The 22132-nt window shown below is 48.3% G+C and overlaps 1 protein-coding gene across 3 annotated transcripts in view; it reads right to left on the minus strand.

Annotated features, from left to right (window-relative positions):
- alg9 (ALG9 alpha-1,2-mannosyltransferase) overlaps positions 1-22132 on the minus strand; it is a 72273-nt gene that overhangs the window by 49850 nt on the left and 291 nt on the right. For all 3 annotated transcript variants that reach the window (XM_045717514.2, XM_045717513.2, XM_045717512.2), the window contains exons 2-5: positions 10411-10546; positions 7310-7444; positions 4067-4137; positions 3849-3937 (exon numbers count right to left, since the gene is read on the minus strand). In XM_045717514.2, the coding sequence (XP_045573470.2) occupies positions 3849-3937; positions 4067-4137; positions 7310-7444; positions 10411-10546 (431 nt within the window). The remainder of the gene's footprint in view (positions 1-3848; positions 3938-4066; positions 4138-7309; positions 7445-10410; positions 10547-22132) is intronic.

Here is a 22132-nt window from a genome sequence, read left to right on the forward strand (position 1 = left end):
CCTGTTTAGGAGAGGTGCTGGCTAGCAGAGTAGAACACCTGTTTAGGAGAGGTGCTGGTTAGCAGAGTAGAACACCTGTTTAGGAGAGGTGCTGGCTAACAGAGTAGAACACCTGTTTAGGAGAGGTGCTGGCTAGCGGAGTAGAACACCTGTTTAGGAGAGGTGCTGGTTAGCAGAGTAGAACACCTGTTTAGGAGAGGTGCTGGTTAGCAGAGTAGAACACCTGTTTAGGAGAGGTGCTGGCTAGCAGAGTAGAACACCTGTTTATGTCCAACGTTTCGACAGACAAGCTGTCTTCATCTCCACCCTGCTACCATACAGCAGGTAAATGCAAATATTTTCCTGTGACCTGTGCCTGAAAACCAAATGTCTACCTGGCCCACCATCCACCCTGGACTTGACGACCAGGTCCACCTATACAAGGCAGCAGTGCCCACCATCGCCCTCAACCGCAGCCCCGACACCTCACACAGGAGCAACAGATCAATAGGCGAGACACCCAGCGAGACACCCCTCCTAGACCAGACCAGCGAGACGACCAGCGAGACACCCTCCCAGACCAGTGAGACACCCCTCCTAGACCAGACCAGCGAGACACCCCTCCTAGACCAGACCAGCGAGACACCCAGCGAGACACCCAGCGAGACACCCCTCCTAGACCAGACCAGCGAGACACCCCTCCTAGACGAGACCAGCGAGACGACCAGCGAGACACCCTCCCAGACCAGCGAGACACCCCTCCTAGACCAGACCAGTGAGACGACCAGCGAGACACCCCTCCTAGACCAGACCAGCGAGACGACCAGCGAGACACCCCTCCTAGACCAGACCAGCGAGACACCCCTCCTAGACCAGACCAGCGAGACACCCCTCCCAGACCAGCGAGACACCCCTCCTAGACCAGACCAGCGAGACACCCCTCCTAGACCAGACCAGCGAGACACCCCTCCTAGACCAGACCAGCGAGACGACCAGCGAGACACCCAGCGAGACACCCTCCCAGACCAGCGAGACACCCCTCCTAGACCAGACCAGCGAGACGACCAGCGAGACACCCAGCGAGACACCCTCCCAGACCAGCGAGACACCCCTCCCAGACCAGACCAGCGAGACACCCCTCCTAGACCAGACCAGCGAGACGACCAGCGAGACACCCAGCGAGACACCCTCCCAGACCAGCGAGACACCCCTCCTAGACCAGACCAGCGAGACGACCAGCGAGACACCCCTCCTAGACCAGACCAGCGAGACACCCCTCCTAGACCAGACCAGCGAGACACCCCTCCTAGACCAGACCAGCGAGACGACCAGCGAGACACCCCTCCTAGACCAGACCAGCGAGACACCCCTCCTAGACCAGACCAGCGAGACACCCCTCCTAGACCAGACCAGCGAGACACCCCTCCTAGACCAGACCAGCGAGACACCCCTCCTAGACCAGACCAGCGAGACGACCAGCGAGACACCCAGCGAGACACCCTCCCAGACCAGCGAGACACCCCTCCTAGACCAGACCAGCGAGACGACCAGCGAGACACCCCTCCTAGACGAGACCAGCGAGACGACCAGCGAGACACCCTCCCAGACCAGCGAGACACCCCTCCTAGACCAGACCAGTGAGACGACCAGCGAGACACCCCTCCTAGACCAGACCAGCGAGACACCCCTCCTAGACCAGACCAGCGAGACGACCAGCGAGACACCCAGCGAGACACCCTCCCAGACCAGCGAGACACCCCTCCTAGACCAGACCAGCGAGACGACCAGCGAGACACCCAGCGAGACACCCTCCCAGACCAGCGAGACACCCCTCCCAGACCAGACCAGCGAGACACCCCTCCTAGACCAGACCAGCGAGACACCCCTCCTAGACCAGACCAGCGAGACACCCCTCCTAGACCAGACCAGCGAGACGACCAGCGAGACACCCAGCGAGACACCCTCCCAGACCAGCGAGACACCCCTCCTAGACCAGACCAGCGAGACGACCAGCGAGACACCCAGCGAGACACCCTCCCAGACCAGCGAGACACCCCTCCTAGACCAGACCAGCGAGACGACCAGCGAGACACCCCTCCTAGACCAGACCAGCGAGACACCCCTCCCAGACCAGACCAGCGAGACACCCCTCCTAGACCAGACCAGCGAGACACCCAGCGAGACACCCAGCGAGACACCCCTCCTAGACCAGACCAGCGAGACACCCCTCCTAGACCAGACCAGCGAGACACCCCTCCTAGACCAGACCAGCGAGACACCCCTCCTAGACCAGACCAGCGAGACACCCCTCCTAGACCAGACCAGCGAGACACCCCTCCTAGACCAGACCAGCGAGACACCCCTCCTAGACCAGACCAGCGAGACGACCAGCGAGACACCCCTCCTAGACCAGACCAGCGAGACACCCCTCCTAGACCAGACCAGCGAGACGACCAGCGAGACACCCTCCCAGACCAGCGAGACACCCCTCCTAGACCAGACCGGCGAGACACCCTCCCAGACCAGCGAGAGACCCAGCGAGACACCCCTCCTAGACCAGACCAGCGAGACACCCCTCCTAGACCAGACCAGCGAGACACCCAGCGAGACACCCTCCCAGACCAGCGAGACACCCCTCCTAGACCAGCGAGACACCCCTCCTAGACCAGACCAGCGAGACGACCAGCGAGACACCCCTCCTAGACCAGCGAGACACCCCTCCTAGACCAGACCAGCGAGACACCCCTCCTAGACCAGACCAGCGAGACACCCCTCCTAGACCAGACCAGCGAGACACCCCTCCTAGACCAGACCAGTGAGACGACCAGCGAGACACCCTCCCAGACCAGCGAGACACCCCGCCCAGACCTGTGGGACCCCCCCCCCCCCGGACCTACACATAGAGGACCCACATCCAGACCACAACACCACCAGCCACACCCCCACCCCAACCAATCAACATCCCCCCAAGTTGACCATGCCCACACCCCATTTAGGCCCCCTCAGCTCAGACCTATTCCCCTCCTGCCCACCCCATACCCCCCCACAAAGAGGGCTTCAACATGGAAGTCACACATATACCCAGGCCGTGAACAGGCCAACAGGCCTAACCCCTACTCTTACACTGGCACAAGCCAATCAAATCAAATAGTATTTGTCACAGACAGAGAGACAGGCAGAGAGGGAGAGACAGAGGGGAGGGAGGGAGGAAGAGAGATGGAGGGGAGGGAGGGAGGGATGGAGGGGAGGGAGAGAGAGAGATGGAGGGGAGGGAGGGAGGGAGGGAGGGAGGGATGGAGGGGAGGGAGGGAGAGAGAGATGGAGGGGAGGGAGGGAGAGAGATGGAGGGGAGGGAGGGAGAGAGATGGAGGGGAGGGAGGGAGAGAGATGGAGGGGAGGGAGGGAGAGAGATGGAGGGGAGGGAGGGAGAGAGATGGAGGGGAGGGAGGGAGAGAGATGGAGGGGAGGGAGGGAGAGAGATGGAGGGGAGGGAGGGAGAGAGATGGAGGGGAGGGAGGGAGAAAGATGGAGGGAGGGAGATGGAGGGGAGGGAAGGAGGGAGATGGAGGGGAGGGAGGGAAGGGAGATGGCGGGGAGGGAGGGAAGGGAGATGGCGGGGAGGGAGGGAGATGGAGGGGAGGGAGGGAGATGGAGGGGAGGGAGGGAGATGGAGGGGAGGGAGGGAGATGGAGGGGAGGGATGGAGGGGAGAGAGGGAGGGAGGGAGGGAGGGAAGAGAGGGAGGGAGGGAGGGAGGGAAGAGAGGGAGGGAGGGGAGAGAGAGAGGGGAGAGAGAGAGGGGAGAGAGAGAGGGGAGAGAGAGAGGGGAGAGAGAGAGGGAGGGGAGGGAGGGAGAGGAGTAGCACCCACCTGCGGAGGAGCAGAACATTCCAGAGCTCAGGAGGAGGAAGGCCAGCATCAGACGACCCACATGCAGGCCAAACTTCTTACACACTGCCCTGCAACACACACACACACACACACACACACACACACACACCTTACACTAAAGATAGAAAAATCGGTGTGCATTCAAAATAAGAGACTGACACACACACACACACACACAGAGAGGGACAGATACTGACTTGTAGAAGTAGAGTTCACAGATGCAGCAGGAGAAGGCCAGGACACAGCGCACAAAGTAGAACACCAGCACCTAAAAAACCACATCACAACCTCATCACAACCTCATCACAACCTCATCACAACCTCATCACAACCTCATCACAACCTCATCACATACCCATCACAACCTCATCACAACCTCATCACAACCTCATCACAACCATAACATACCCATCACAACCTCATCACAACCACAACCTCATCACAACCACAACCTCATCACAACCACATCACAACCTCATCACAACCTCATCACATCCTCATCACAACCTCACCACAACCTCACCACAACCTCACCACAACCTCACCACAACCTCACCACAACCTCATCACAACCACAACATCACATCCTCATCACAACCTCATCACAACCTCATCACAACCTCATCACAACCTCATCACAACCTCATCACAACCACATCACAACCACATCACATCCTCATCACATCCTCATCACATCCTCATCACAACCACATCACAACCTCATCACAACCACATCACATCCTCATCACAACCACATCCTCATCACAACCACATCACAACCTCATCACATCCTCATCACATCCTCATCACAACCTCATCACATCCTCATCACAACCTCATCACAACCTCATCACATCCTCATCACATCCTCATCACAACCTCATCACATCCTCATCACATCCTCATCACAACCACATCACAACCTCATCACAACCACAACCACAACCACATCACATCCTCATCACAACCACATCACATCCTCATCACATCCTCATCACAACCTCATCACAACCTCATCACAACCACATCACAACCACAACACAACCTCATCACAACCTCATCACAACCACATCACAACCTCATCACAACCACAACCACATCCTCATCACATCCTCATCACATCCTCATCACAACCACAACCACAACACATCCTCATCACATCCTCATCACAACCACAACCACAACCACATCACATCCTCATCACAACCTCATCACAACCACATCACAACCTCATCACAACCTCATCACAACCTCATCACAACCTCATCACAACCTCATCACAACCTCATCACATCCTCATCACAACCTCATCACATCCTCATCACAACCTCATCACAACCTCATCACATCCTCATCACAACCACATCCTCATCACATCCTCATCACATCCTCACCACAACCACATCACAACCACATCACAACCACATCACAACCACATCACAACCTCATCACATCCTCATCACATCCTCATCACAACCACATCACAACCACAACCACATCACATCCTCATCACAACCACAACCACATCCACAACCACAACCTCATCACATCCTCATCACAACCACATCACAACCACAACCACATCACAACCACAACCACAACCTCATCACATCCTCATCACAACCACATCACAACCACAACCTCATCACAACCACATCACAACCACAACCACATCACAACCACAACCACATCACAACCACAACCACATCACAACCACATCCTCATCACAACCACATCACAACCACAACCACATCACAACCACATCACAACCACATCACAACCACATCACAACCACAACCACATCACAACCACATCCTCATCACATCCTCATCACAACCACATCACAACCACATCACAACCACATCACAACCACATCACAACCACAACCACATCACAACCACAACCTCATCACAACCACATCACAACCACAACCACATCACAACCACAACCACATCACAACCACAACCACATCACAACCACATCCTCATCACAACCACATCACAACCACAACCTCATCACAACCACAACCTCATCACAACCACATCCTCATCACAACCACATCCTCATCACAACCACATCACAACCTCATCACACCCACAACCTCATCACAACCTCATCACAACCACATCACAACCACAACCTCATCACATCCTCATCACAACCTCATCACAACCACAACCACATCACAACCACAACCACATCACAACCACAACCACATCACAACCACAACCACATCACAACCACAACCTCATCACATCCTCATCACAACCTCATCACATCCTCATCACAACCACAACCACATCACAACCTCATCACATCCACACCACATCACAACCTCACCACATCACATCACAACCACATCACAACCACATCACAACCACATCACAACCATAACATACCCATCACAACCTCATCACACCCACAACTGTGTGTGTGTGTGTGTGTGTGTGTGGATGTGTTTAGGATTAAGGTTAGAATTAGGTACAGGGTTAGGAGCTAGTTTTAGGAACGTTTAGGAGCTAGGGTTAGGAGCTAGGAGCTAGGGTTAGGAGCTAGGAGCTAGGGTTAGGAGCTAGGAGCTAGGGTTAGGAGCTAGGGTTAGGAGCTAGGGTTAGGAGCTAGGGTTAGCTTTAGGAGCTAGGGTTAGGAGCTAGGGTTAGGGGTTAGGAGCTAGGGGTTAGGAGCTAGGGTTAGTTTTAGGGGTTAGGAGCTAGGGGTTAGGAGCTGGGGTTAGGAGCTGGGGTTAGGAGCTGGGGTTAGGAGCTAGGGTTAGTTTTAGGGGCTAGGGTTAGGTATAGGGTTAGGAGCTAGGGGTTAGGAGCTAGGGTTAGCTTTAGGAGCTAGGGTTAGGGGCTAGGGTTAGGGGCTAGGGTTAGGGGCTAGGGTTAGGGGCTAGGAGCTAGGGGTAGTTTTAGGGGCTAGGGTTAGGAGCTAGGGTTAGGGGCTAGGGTTAGGAGCTAGGGTTAGTTATAGGAGCTAGGGTTAGTTTTAGGAGCTAGGGTTAGGGGCTAGGATTAGTTATAGGAGCTAGGGTTAGGGGCTAGGATTAGTTATAGGAGCTAGGGTTAGTTTTAGGAGCTAGGGTTAGGGGCTAGGGTTAGGGTTAGGAGCTAGGGTTAGGAGCTAGGGTTAGTTTTAGGAGCTAGAGTTAGGAGTTAGGGTTAGTTTTAGGAGCTAGGGTTAGGGGCTAGGGTTAGTTTTAGGAGCTAGGGTTAGGGGCTAGGGTTAGGGTTAGGGTTAGGAGCTAGGGTTAGGAGCTAGGGGCTAGGGTTAGGGTTACGGGCTAGGGTTAGGGTTAGGAGCTAGGGTTAGTTTTAGGAAGTAGGGTTAGGTATAGGGTTACTCCACTTTTCGGTCAGGGTTAAGGTAAGGGAATGCGAATGAATTGTTTCCCCCCCCCCACAAGGTTAGTTACACAATACTGTGTGTGGCTGTGGTACCTTGTTGGTCTGTAGGATGTGAGAGTGTAGTGAGGCAGGAAGGGCATGCAGCCACAGGTAACCGTAGGAACGGATGGCGTTAAGCGGGGAATACTCCCACGTCTGCATCCCATAGCCATACAACAAGAAGTGCATCTACAAGACAGGAAATTACATTATCAGATGAGTGAGGGAGAGAGAACAAGGTTTTCTACTGGACAAATTTAGGTGGTTCCCTCTACATTTGATTCCTAGTGAATACACCACACCTTTACCTGTTAGATCTCTGAAATACCTGTAGTGGCACAGCCTTCTAAAAAGATGCAACCACAGTAGTCTACGTAAAAAGCAGAGAGACCAGAAAAGAATAAACACATTCAAAAGCTTCTCAGTTTATCAAGAAAATAAATTAACACATGAAGAGAAGTAATCTACAGGCTGGGTCCAATTCTGCAAGATGGAGTACTGAGAGTAGGTGGACGGCTGAATAAATCTGCTATGACAGAGGAGGCTAAGCACCCAGCTATGATGTCTAAGGACCTTAGAGTTACCACTCTTATTCTTCAACACATCCACAGAGAAGATGGAACCTGGGGAAGCTACTGCAGAGGTTTGGGATTCCACAAGCAGTAAGACAAATCCTCAGAATGTACTGTATGCAGAAGACTTTATGCTAAAGCTGCAGAGCAGAAAATAGCAGACCTGACAAACCCCTTCACAAACATCGGAATGGATTACTTCAGACCCTTCGAGGTCAAGAGAGAACGTCAAAAAAAGCATGACAGCCCGCTTGGAGTTTGCCAAAAGGCACCTAAAGGACTCTCAGACCATGATAAACAAGATTCTCTGGTCTGATGAAACTAAGATTGAACTCTTTGGCCTGAAGCGCTGTAAGGAGGAACTCTCTAACTACACATTCAGGAACTTCTCCTTTCTCCTGGATACCTGTTAGTACCAGATTCTCTCTCATGGATCTAGTCTGTATGTCCAGTAAGGATACCTGTTAGTACCAGATTCTCTCTCATGGATCTAGTCTGTATGTCCAGTAAGGATACCTGTTAGTACAAGATTCTCTCTCATGGATCTAGTCTGTATGTCCAGCAGCAGGAGAATCAGATTTAAAAAACAGATAAATATACACCTTATGGAACAGCGGGGACTGTGAAGAGACACACAGGCACACATACATACACAAGATAAGACACACTCTACACACACATACACATGATAAGACACACTCTACACACACATACACATGATAAGACACACTCTACACACACATGGATTTTGTATTGTAGATATGTGATGGTAGAGTAGTGGCCTGAGGAAACACACTTAATGTGTTCTGAAAAGTGTTCTGAAATGTAATATTTTAAATTGTAAAAAAATCAAGCATTCACTAATAGCAGAGAATCCCCTCCAGGATCAAGAGCCTTGATGTCTAATATTTGTTTTTTTACATGCAGCAAACTGTGAGTAGCATTTTTGAGTTACTTGTATATTTGTATAGTTTAGGTCAAATGTTTGCAATGTGATTGTTAGCATTAAGTTAGCATTCTCTATGGGATTGTACATGTACTTGTTAGCATTACTAACCTTTGGACTACAGAGAAAGGTTTGAAAACAGCGCCCCTTGTGTTCAGTGCCGTTATTACCAAATATCCCAGTAAGGCACAAGTTTGGTGTAAACGTATGACAATCTCGATACTGCCGAAGCCTACTTAAAACATGTGTTGGTCGCGCACTGATGTCAGCGGCATCATGTAGCTTTGAGGTTAGAGGGTTGGGCCAGTAACCAAAAGGTTGCTTGTTCAAATACCGGAAGATGAAAAGAGATTTGCCACTGTGCCCTTGAGCTTAATCCTAATTGCTCCAAGGGTGGCCGTGACCCCACTCCCTGCGGGTGATTTTAAAAATATGTAAATATTTAACCTTTAACTAGTAAAGTCAGTTAACTAGGGTAGGGGGCAGCATTCGGAATTTTGGAAGAAAAGTGTGCCCATATTAAACTGCCTGCTACTCAGGCCCAGAAGATAGGATATGCATATAATTAGTAGATTTGGATAGAAAACACTCTAAAGTTTCCAAAACTGTTAAGATAATGTCTGTGAGTATAACAGAACTGATATGGCAGACGAAAACCTGAGGAAAATCCATCCAGGAAGTACTATTATTTTGAAAGGCTGTTTTTCCATTGAAAGCCTATCCACCATACAAAGACTTAGGACCCAGTTCACAATCTCTATGGCTTCTTCTACATGTGGCCAGTCTTTAGGCATTGTTTCAGGCTTTTACTCTGAAAAATGAGGGAGATACAGCACTTTCAATGAGTGGACAGTGGACATTTCCAGACATGAGTCCAGCGCGTGATCGGGAGCGCGCCTTTCTTGTTTCTCCTTTTCTATTGATGAAGCTTTTGTCCGGTTGAAATATTATTGATTATTTATGACAAAAACAACCTGAGGATTGATTTTAAACATCGTTTGACATGTTTCTACGAACTTTTATTGTACTTTTTTTTATTTTTCATCTGTCTGTTGTGACCGCGCTTTGTTCCAATGGATTGCTGAACAAAACACACCAACCAAACAGAGGTTTTTGGACTTAAAGAGGGACATTATCGAACAAAACGAACATTTATTGTGTAACATGGAGTCTTCGGAGTGCAACCATATGAAGATCATCAAAGGTAAGTGATAAACTTTATCGCTATTTCTGACTTGTGTAACGCCTCAACTTGGCTGGTAACTGTTTGTAATGATTTGTCTGCTGGACGCTGTCCTCAGATAATCACATGGTCTGCTTTCGTCGTAGAGCCTTTCTGAAATCTGACACCGTGGTTGGATTAACAAGAAGTTTATCTTTAAACCCATGTATAACACTTCTAATTTTTATAATGAGTATTTCTGTTTTTGAATTTGGCGCTCTGCAATTTCACTGGATGTTGGCCAGGTGGGACGCTAGCATCCCCACGCCCTAGTGAGGTTAAGAACAAATTCTTATTTACAGTGACAGCCTACAATGTCTCATGGGGAGTTGGGATATGCAAAAATACATATTTCCATTAGACACATGTGCGTAACAGGACAAATATAAGCACCACCCAAATAATTATTACTCACCGGCTCCCAGTAGTTGTAGGTCTCGTCACAGTCGGAGATGTTGCTAAGCAACGCAGCACAGAACCGGGCTGACAGGAGACATTTAAATGCTGTGGAACCTTCAGGAGCCCACACCTGGCCTCCTCTACTGACACACCTACACACACAGAGAGAGAGAGAGAGAGAGTGAGTACAACTACAGCTACCCTCCACCAGACCCACAGAGCAGCGACTCAGCAAAGGTATCGACACACAGACAGGCACACGTGCCATACCGTACCGTATCGTATCGGAAGAAGACGGCGCCGGAGAAGAAGGCAGCCGAATGGGTCTTTTTGTTTGTTTATTTGTGTTGTTTGTAACTTATTTTGTACATAATGCTGCTGCTGCTACCGTCTCTTATGACCGAAAATAACTTCTGTACATCAGGACTGAGATTACTCACCAAGGACTAGCAGAATCCTTTTTTCCTTTAACGAGACTAACGCGAATGATCTACTGCTTTCTCGAGAACAGGCCCCCGATCCCCGTGATCTGCGTGAAGAGGAGGCGGAGAAAGAGGTGCCGAAGGGAGGGATGCCTTCTGAGAATTCGGAGGCGATCGAATAAACCCCCACTTCCCTCCATTCTGCTAGCAAACTTGCTATCTTTGGAAAATAAAATCGACGAGTTAAGAGGAAGATTAAACTACCAACGGGAAATTAAAAAAACGAACATCTTATGCTTCAAGGAGTCGTGGCTGAACGACGACAATATCAACATACAGCTGGATGGTTATACGATGTACCGGCAGGATAGAACAGCGGCATCTGGTAAGACAAGGGGCGGCGGACTATGAATTTTTATAAATAACAGCTGGTGCACGATATCTAAGGAAGTCTCGAGCTATTGCTCGCCAGAGGTAGAGTGTCTCATGATAAGCTGTAGACCACACTACTGACCGAGAGAGTTTATCTGTATTCCTCGTAGCTGTTTATATACCACCACAGTCAGAGGCTGGCACTAAGACAGCATTGAATGAGTTGTATTCTGCCATAATCAAACAGGAAAACGCTCACCCAGAGGTGGCGCTCCTAGTAGCCAGAGACTTTAATGCAGGGAAACTTAAATCCATTTAACCAAATTTCTATCAGCAGGTTAAATGTGCAACCAGAGGGAAAATAACTCTGGACCACCTATACTCCACACACAGAGACACATACAAAGCTCTCCCTCGCCCTAAATTTGGCAAATCTTACCATAATTCTATCTTCCTGATTTCTGCTTACAAGCAAAATTTAAAGCAGGAAGCACCAGTGACCTAGATCAATACAAAGAAAGTGGTCAGATGAAGCAGATGCTAAACTACAGGACTATTGTGCTAGCACAGACTGGAATATGTTCCGGGATTCCTCCGATGGCATTGAGGAGTACACCACATCAGTCATTGGCTTCATCAATAAGTGCATCAATGACGTTGTCCCCACAGTGACTGTACGTACATACCCCAACCAGAAACCATGGATTACAGGCAGCATCCGCACTGAGCTAACAGCTAGAGCTGCTGCTTTCAAAGAGCGGGACTCTAAACCGGAAGCATACAAGAACTCCCGCTATGCCCTCCGACGAACCATCAAACAGGCAAAGCATCAATACAGGACTAAGATCAAATCCTACTACACCGGCTCTGATGCTCCTCGGATGTGGCAGGGCTTGCAAACCATTACAGACTAAAGGGAAGCACAGCCGAGAGCCACCAAGTGACACAAGCCTACCAGATGAGCTAAACTACTTCTATGCTCGCTTCAAGGCAAATAACACTGAAATATGCATGAGAGTTACCAGCTGTTCCGGAAGACTGTGTGATCACACTCTCCGCAGCCGATGTAAGACCTTTAAACAGGTCAACATTCACAAGGCCGCAGGGCCAGACGGATTACCAGGACGTGTACTGCGAGCATGCGCTGACCAACTGACAAGTGACTTCACTGACATTTTCAACCTGTCCAAGTCCGCAATACCAAAATGTTTTAAGCAGACCACCATAATGCCTGTGCCCAAGAACACTAAGGTAACCTGCCTAAATGACTACAGACCCGTAGCACTCACGTCCGTGGCCATGAAGTGCTTTGAAAGGCTGGTCATGGCTCACATCAACACCATTATCCTAGAAACCCTAGACCCACTCCACTTTGCATACCGCCCCAACAGATCCACAGATGATGCAATCTCTATTGCACTGCACACTGCCAAAAAGGAACATCTATGTGAGAATGTTATTCATTGACTACAGCTCAGCGTTCAATACCATAGTGCCCTCAAAGCTCATCAATAATAATAATAATAATCTAAGGACCCTGGGACTAAACACCTCTCTCTGTATCTGGATCCTGGACTTCCTGACGTGCCGCCCCCAGGTGGTAAGGGTAGGTAACAACACATCCGGCACGCTGATCCTGAACACAGGGGCCCCTCAGGGGTGCGTGCTCAGTCCCCTCCTGTACTCCCTGTTCACTCACCTGGCACGGCCAGGCACGACTCCAACACCATCATTACATTTGCCGACGACACAACAGTGGTAGGCCTGATCACCGACAACGACGAGACAGCCTATAGGGAGGAGGTCAGAGACCTGGTCGTGTGGTGCCAGGACAACAACCTCTCCCTCAACATGATCAAGACAAAGGAGATAATTGTGGCCTACAGGAAAAGGAGGACCGAGCACGACCCCATTCTGATCAACGGGGCTGCAGTGGAGCAGGTTGAGAGCTTCAAGTTCCTTGGTGTCCACATCAACTAACAGACCAGCTCTTGCGTGAGAATACCAGGAAGGAAGATGGCGGACTGAACGTAGTTATGTAGAGTACCTCAAGATAAAAACGTAATATTCAATATCGGTCTGTTTCTGGCCATTTTGAGCCTGTAATTCAACCCCAAAAATGCTGATGCTCCAGATACTCAACTAGTCTAAAGAAGGACAGTTTTATTGCTTCTTTAATCATAACAACAGTTTTCAGCTGTGCTAACATAATTACAGAAGGATTTTGTAATGATCAAATCATATCAAAGTTTATTAGTCACATGCGCCGAATACAATCTGGTGGGTGATAACCTTCAATCTGGATAACACCACAAAAATCACAAGACTAGAGAAATGCATCTACAAATATTCAGAAAACAAGCAACACCCAAACATGACAAAATGAAAATGTGACTTTTCTACAGACACAGACGATTTAATATTTTCACCACCCGGAATGGTAAAGGTCAAAACCAAACTGTTAAAATCAATAAATGACAAACTGGGTATACCTGAATTAGTCAGTAAGGATATAAAAGAGTTGAAGACCTTGAGATGAGTGATGAAAAAGCTGCTACATTGGAGAAGGAAACACACAAGTTAAAAGGGACAGTCAATAAGATTGAAACCTTAGTTAATGAACTTAAAAAGGAGAACACCGTTCTGAGAGAAGCCTTACTGGACATGCAGACTAGATCCATGAGAGAGAATCTGGTACTAACAGGTATCCTTACTGGACATACAGACTAGATCCATGAGAGAGAATCTGGTACTAACAGGTATCCTTACTGGACATACAGACTAGATCCATGAGAGAGAATCTGGTACTAACAGGTATCCTTACTGGACATACAGACTAGATCCATGAGAGAGAATCTGGTACTAACAGGTATCCTTACTGGACATACAGACTAGATCCATGAGAGAGAATCTGGTACTAACAGGTATCCTTACTGGACATACAGACTAGATCCATGAGAGAGAATCTGGTACTAACAGGTATCCTTACTGGACATGCAGACTAGATCCATGAGAGAGAATCTGGTACTAACAGGTATCCTTACTGGACATGCAGACTAGATCCATGAGAGAGAATCTGGTACTAACAGGTATCCTTACTGGACATACAGACTAGATCCATGAGAGAGAATCTGGTACTAACAGGTATCCTTACTGGACATACAGACTAGATCCATGAGAGAGAATCTGGTACTAACAGGTATCCAGGAGAAAGAAGGAGAAGTTCCTGAATGTGTAGTTAGAGAGTTCCTCCTTACAGCGCTTCAGATTCCACGCCAAGCTATCGACAAAATCCAACTCGAACATGTACACCGCTTCGGACAGAGAGGGCAGAGGTATGAACGCCCAATCGTTGCCAAATTTCCTTCCTTTAAAGATAAAATAATGGTTAAAAGCCTTGCTGGGACCCAAATTGGCATGATTGATCAGTTCTTGAAGGAAATTGCAGAACGGCGTAAAGTTTTGTATCCAATTTTCAAGGAAAATAGATGAAAAGGGAAACGAGTAGCTCTCGTCGTCGATAAACTATATATTGATAACCAGTTGTTCAGAGACACACAGACTACTCCACGGCTATTTAAACAATTACAAAGTTCTCATAGACGAGGAAAATAATGAAACACCCAATTCTAGCCCGGTTATGGATTGTAATACAACAAAAAAATATAGCTTTTCTATTCATCTTCAAATATAACTAATTGGAAGACAAAAGCACTAATTCAACATGGTGAAGATAAAAACTCAGTAAACAGAAGACACAGTATGTGTGGATGGTGTGGTGTGTGTTTATTTTATTTGTTATGTTTGGGAAAGTGTGGCGTTGAGTGAGAAATTAAATGGTTGCATTGTCACGGTTGTCGAAAGGAGGAGCGGACCAAAGTGCAGTGTGTGTCGTTCCACATTTTATTTACTCTGTGAAACTATGCCATAAATAAACTGAATGACAAAAACAACAAACCGTGACGCAGAGGTGAAACAGACACTGACTCAAAGATAATCTCCCACAAACCCAGGTGGAACAAACACCAACTTAAATATGACCTCCAATTAGAGACAACGATGACCAGCTGCCTCTAATTGGAGATCATCCCAAACCCAGCCCAACAAAGAAATACAAAACTAGAACAACCCAACATAGAAATACAAAACTAGAACATAACATATAAAAACTAGAAAACCCCCGTCGCACCCTGACCTACTCTACCATAGAAAATAACAGCTTACTAGGGTCAGGACGTGGCATGCATATCCCAGAACCAATGTATTGCTGTGAGCAGGGGGGGGTGTGAGAGCTTTCAATGTTGTTCAGATGATGGATATACTTTATAATGAATTACACGTCTAATTTATTGTCCTATCATGGTGGAACTGTTTTAAAATAAATTATATATCTTATTTGTTTATTTATGATCCTATATTGATGGAACGGTCCACAACCCTATACCCTAGACACCCACCTGAATGACCCAGATACTAAGGAGAAGAACCAAACTGTTTTATGGACCTGCTGTAAAGGGTCTGTATGCAGACAAAATGCAGTCAGAGACCTAGAGCAGCACTGCCCCCTATAGATTCTGAGCCCGCTTGGCAGGGTTGGTCCTGTAGTGGTTCTGAGCCTGCTTGGCAGGGTTGGTCCTGCAGTGGTTCTGAGCCCGCTTGGCAGGGTTGGTCCTGTAGTGGTTCTGAGCCTGCTTGGCAGGGTTGGTCCTGCAGTGGTTCTGAGCCCGCTTGGCAGGGTTGGTCCTGTAGTGGTTCTGAGCCCGCTTGGCAGGGTTGGTCCTGTAGTGGTTCTGAGCCCGCTTGGCAGGGTTGGTCCTGTAGTGGTTCTGAGCCTGCCTGGCAGGGTTGGTCCTGTAGTGGTTCTGAGCCCGCTTGGCAGGGTTGGTCCTGTAGTGGTTCTGAGTCCGCTTGGCAGGGTTGGTCCTGTAGTGGTTCTGAGCCCGCTTGGCAGGGTTGGTCCTGTAGTGGTTCTGAGCCCGCTTGGCAGAGGGTTGGTCCTGTAGTGGTTCTGAGCCCGCTTGGCAGGGTTGGTCCTGCAAAGCCAAAGCCCCCTGAAGGGAGAGCATAATATACAAGGAAATTCTCAAAGCTGCTAATGAGAACCTTAACGACCTTGTACCTAGCCGGTGGGGATTCCGGTGGGGTGCCCCCCCACCCAGGCAGTGGCAGTGCTGGCAACACTAGCTGCAGTAACCCATGGGGAGGGGGTCACACTCGGACATTCAGAGAGGGGGTATATTATACTGACCCTGGTGGCACAAAATCAAAGGTCTGACTGCATGGAGATGCTTAGGGAATATGGTCACTACGGGGGACCGTGTTGTGGGTGTTTCAGGGGAAAGGGGGTACATCTGACCTCCATCATCTAGGATGTGACAATGGTTAATAAAATCTCTCCATTACTGCCCATTGTTTTCTGCACGGTCTTGCAGGCCTTCTCATACAGCTGCAACTGTATATGCATTCGTAAATCAAGGCCTTTCTTGAGTTGGGCTCTGGGATGGTGCAACTGTTGAGAATGTGAGCTTATGGTTGTTTATTTATTCATTCCACCTTTATTTAACCAGGTAGGCTAGTTGAGAACAAGTCCTTTATTTAACCAGGTAGGCAAGTTGAGAACAAGTCCTTTATTTAACCAGGTAGGCCAGTTGAGAACAAGTTCTCATTTACAACTGCGACCTGGCCAAGATAAAGCAAAGCAGTGCGACAAAAACAACAGAGTTACACATGGAATAAACAAACATACAGTCAATAACACAACATCTGTATACAGTGTGTGCAAATGAAGTATGGAGGTCAGGCAATAAATAGGCCATAGTGGCGAAGTAATTACAATTTAGCAATTAACACTTGAGTGATAGATATGCAGATGAGGGTGTGCAAGTAGAAATACTGGTGTAGAAATACTGGTCTGCAAAAGAGCAGAAAAAAAATGGGGATGAGGTAGGTAGTTGGTTGGAGGGGCTATTTACAGATGGGCTGCATACAGCTGCAATGATCTGTGAGCTGATCTGACAACCGATGCTTGAAGTTAGTGAGGGAGATCTAACTCTCCAACTTCGGTGATTTTTGCAATTCGTTCCAGTCATTGGCAGCACAGACCTGGAAAGAAAGGCGGCCAAAGGAGGAATTGGCTTTGGGGATGACCAGTGAGATATACCTGCTGGAGCGCGTGCTACAGGTGGGTGCTGCTATGGTGACCAGTGAGCTGAGATAAGGCGGGGCTTTACCTAGCAGAGACTTGTAGATAACCTGTAGCCAGTGGGTTTGGCAAAGAATATGTAGCGAGGACCAGCCACATATTGTCCATATATTCTAAGTCAGAACCGTCCAGAGTAGTGATGCTGGACAGGCGGGCAGGTGCGGACAGCGATCGATTGAAGAGCATGCATTTAGTTTTACTAACGTTTAAGAGCAGTTGGAGGCCACGGAAGGAGAGTTGTATGGCATTGAAGCTCGTCTGGAGGTTTGTTAACACAGTGTCCAAAGAAGAGCCAGATGTATACAGAATGGTGTCGTCTGCGTAGAGGTGGATCAAAGAATCACCAGCAGCAAGAGCAACATCATTGATGTATACAGAGAAAAGAGTCGGCCCGAGAATTGAACCCTGTGGTACCCCCATAGAGACTGCCAGAGGTCCGGACAACAGGCCCTCCGATTTGACACACTGAACTCAGTCTGAGAAGTAGTTGGTGAACCAGGAGAGGCAGTCATGAGAGAAACCAAGGCTGGTCTGAGAAGTGGTCTGTGGTTACCACCTGCAGAACCACTCCTTTATTGGGGGTGTCTTGCTAATTGCCTATAATTTCCACCTGTTGTCTATTCCATTTGCACAACAGCACGGCTCTGACTTAGAATACGTGGACAACTACAAATACCTAGGTGTCTGGTTAGACTGTAAACTCTCCTTCCAGACTCACATCAAACATCTCCAATCCAAAATTAAATCTAGAATTGGCTTCCTATTTCGCAACAAAGCATCTTTCACTCATGCTGCCAAACATACCCTCGTAAAACTGACCATCCTACCGATCCTTGACTTCTGCGATGTCATTTACAAAATAGCTAAAAACACTCTACTCAGCAAACTGGATGCAGTCTATCACAGTACCATTCGTTTTGTCACCAAAGCCCCATATTCTACCCACCACTGCGACCTGTATGCTCTCGTTGGCTGGCCCTCGCTAGATATTCGTCGCCAAACCCACTGGCTCCAGGTCATCTATAAGTCTTTGCTAGGTAAAGCCCCGCCTTATCTCAGTTCACTGGTCACCATAGCAGCACCCACTCGTAGCACGCGCTCCAGCAGGTATATCTCTCTGGTCACCCCCAAAGCCAACTCTGCCTTTGGCTGCCTTTCCTTCCAGTTCTCTGCTGCCAATGAGTGGAACGAATTGCAAAAATCACTGAAGCTGGAGACTCATATCTCCCTCACTAACTTTAAGCATTGGCTATCAGAGCAGCTTACAGATCATTGCACCTGTACATAGCCCATCTATAAATAGCCCATCCAACTACCTCATCCCCATACTGTTATTTTGTTTTGCTCCTTTGCCCCCCAGTATCTCTACTTGAACGTTCATCTTCTGCACATCTATCACTCCAGTGTTAATGCTGAATTGTAATTATTTCGCCACTATGGCTTATTTATTGCCTGACCTCCATAATCTTATTTCATTTGCACACACTGTATATAGACTTTTCTATTGTGTTACTGGTCCCGTGTGGCTCAGTTGGTAGAGCATGGTGTTTGCAACGTCAGGGTTGTGGGTTCGATTCCCACGGGGTGCCAGTACGGTGAAAAAAAAATGTATGAAATGAAATGTATGCATTCACTACTGTAAGTCGCTCTGGATAAGAGCGTCTGCTAAATGGCTAAAATGTAAATGTGTTATTGACTGTACGTTTGTCCCATGTGTAACTTGTTCTCAACTGGCCTCCCTGGTGAAATAAAGGTGAAATAAATTCAAATATGTATGGGTATGTACGTGTATATATACCAAAAAAAGATATGGGGATTGGAAATGAAGCAGACAATTACAATGGTCCACCCCAAAATACAAATAACATGGTCCAAGCACACCAAGACAGTCATGAAGAGGGCACGACAACCAAAAAGGTCCTACAGCTGCACCATCGAGAGCATTCTGACTGGTTGCATCACTGCCTGGTATGGCAACTGCTCGGCCTCTGACCGCAAGGGCACTACAGTGGGAAGTGCGAACGGCCCAGTACATCACTGGGGCTAAGCTTCCTGCCATCCAGGACCTCTATACCAGGCGGTGTCAGAGGAAGGCCCTAAAAATTGTCAAAGACTCCAGCCACCCCAGTCATAGACTGTTCTCTCTGCTACCGCACGGCAAGCAGTACCGGAGCACCAAGTCTAGGTCCAAGAGGCTTCTAAACAGCTTCTACCCCCAAGCCATAAGACTCCTGAACACCTAGTCAAATGGCTACCCAGACTATTTGCCCCCCCCCTCTTTACACCAGTGCTACTCTCTATTGTCATCTATGCATAGTCACTTTAATAACTCTACCTACATGTACATATTACCTCAACTAACCGCTGCCCCCGCACATTGACTCTGTACCGGTACCCCCCTGTATATAGCCTCCACATTGACTCTGTACCGGTACCCCCTGTATATAGCCTCCACATAGACTCTGTACCGGTACCCCCTGTATATAGCCTCCACATTGACTCTGTACCGGTACCCCCTGTATATAGCCTCCACATAGACTCTGTACCGGTACCCCCTGTATATAGCCTCCACATAGACTCTGTACCGGTACCCCCTGTATATAGCCTCCACATTGACTCTGTACCGGTACCCCTGTATATAGCCTCCACATTGACTCTGTACCGGTACCCCCTGTATATAGCCTCCACATTGACTCTGTACCGGTACCCCCTGTATATAGCCTCCACATTGACTCTGTACCGGTACCCCCTGTATATAGCCTCCACATTGACTCTGTACCGGTACCCCCTGTATATAGCCTCCACATTGACTCTGTACCGGTATCCCCCTGTATATAGCCTCCACATTGACTCTGTACCGGTACCCCCTGTATATAGCCTCCACATTGACTCTGTATCGGTACCCCCCTGTATATAGCCTCCACATTGACTCTGTACCGGTACCCCCTGTATATAGCCTCCACATTGACTCTGTACCGGTACCCCCCTGTATATAGCCTCCACATTGACTCTGTACCGGTACCCCCTGTATATAGCCTCCACATTGACTCTGTACCGGTATCCCCCTGTATATAGCCTCCACATTGACTCTGTACCGGTACCCCCTGTATATAGCCTCCACATTGACTCTGTATCGGTACCCCCCTGTATATAGCCTCCACATTGACTCTGTACCGGTACCCCCTGTATATAGCCTCCACATTGACTCTGTACCGGTACCCCCCTGTATATAGCCTCCACATTGACTCTGTATCGGTACCCCCTGTATATAGCCTCCACATTGACTCTGTATCGGTACCCCCTGTATATAGCCTCCACATTGACTCTGTATCGGTACCCCCTGTATATAGCCTCCACATTGACTCTGTATCGGTACCCCCTGTATATAGCCTCCACATTGACTCTGTATCGGTACCCCCTGTATATAGCCTCCACATTGACTCTGTATCGGTACCCCCTGTATATAGCCTCCACATTGACTCTGTATCGGTACCCCCTGTATATAGTCTCCACATTGACTCTGTATCGGTACCCCCTGTGTGTAGTCTCACTATTGTCATTTTACTGCTGCTCTTTAATTACTTGTTACTTTTATCTCTTATTCTTATCCATATCTTTTTTTTTTAAACTGCATTGCTGGTTAGGGACTCGTAAGTAAGCATTTCACTGTGAGGTCTACTACACCTGTTGTATTCAGCATTTCACTGTGAGGTCTACTACACCTGTTGTATTCAGCATTTCACTGTGAGGTCTACTACACCTGTTGTATTCAGCATTTCACTGTGAGGTCTACTACACCTGTTGTATTCAGCATTTCACTGTAAGGTCTACTACACCTGTTGTATTCAGCATTTCACTGTGAGGTCTACTACACCTGTTGTATTCAGCATTTCACTGTGAGGTCTACTACACCTGTTGTATTCAGCATTTCACTGTGAGGTCTACTACACCTGTTGTATTCAGCATTTCACTGTAAGGTCTACTACACCTGTTGTATTCAGCATTTCACTGTGAGGTCTACTACACCTGTTGTATTCCGCATTTCACTGTGAGGTCTACTACACCTGTTGTATTCCGCATTTCACTGTGAGGTCTACTACACCTGTTGTATTCAGCATTTCACTGTGAGGTCTACTACACCTGTTGTATTCAGCATTTCACTGTAAGGTCTACTACACCTGTTGTATTCGGCGCATGTGACTAATACAATTTCATTTGATGATCATCTCTCTGGGCTCCAGCTGATATGGATGAGAGGGGCTGATAACACGGAGCATGCGCAGTGTGGAGCGTCCCTTGGAAAGCGTCATCCTTAACATGCAGTCGTGTGCTCTACTAGTATCAGACTAGACTAGCTGGATAACCCCAGGTACAAATACATACACATAAATACACACTGGCCTCTGAGTTACGAGACCAACTGCAGAAGCTGTGTCTGTCAGAGGAGTCGGCTGGCTATAGCTAAACTCAGTGTTGACGGAAGCAGCGGCAGACAGAATAAATAAACTGAAGACGAGTGACAGAGATGAAGATAGTTAACTACTGACTGTGGCTAACTAGCTCCGAGACTGACTGATAAAACACGTCCCGTCACGCTCAGTGTTTCACAAGCAAGACTCACTTTTAGCAACAGATGGGTTGGTTGTCACTGACAGTGCAGTGAGCCAACATTAGCTAGCTAAGTTAGCATTGACCCAATAGCATCCCCTGGAACTGTAACTAGCTATCACTACCGGCAGAAG

The sequence above is a fragment of the Salmo salar genome, chromosome 04 (assembly GCF_965601325.2).
Source record: "Salmo salar chromosome 04, fSalSal1, whole genome shotgun sequence".
Taxonomy (NCBI): Eukaryota; Metazoa; Chordata; class Actinopteri; order Salmoniformes; family Salmonidae; genus Salmo; species Salmo salar.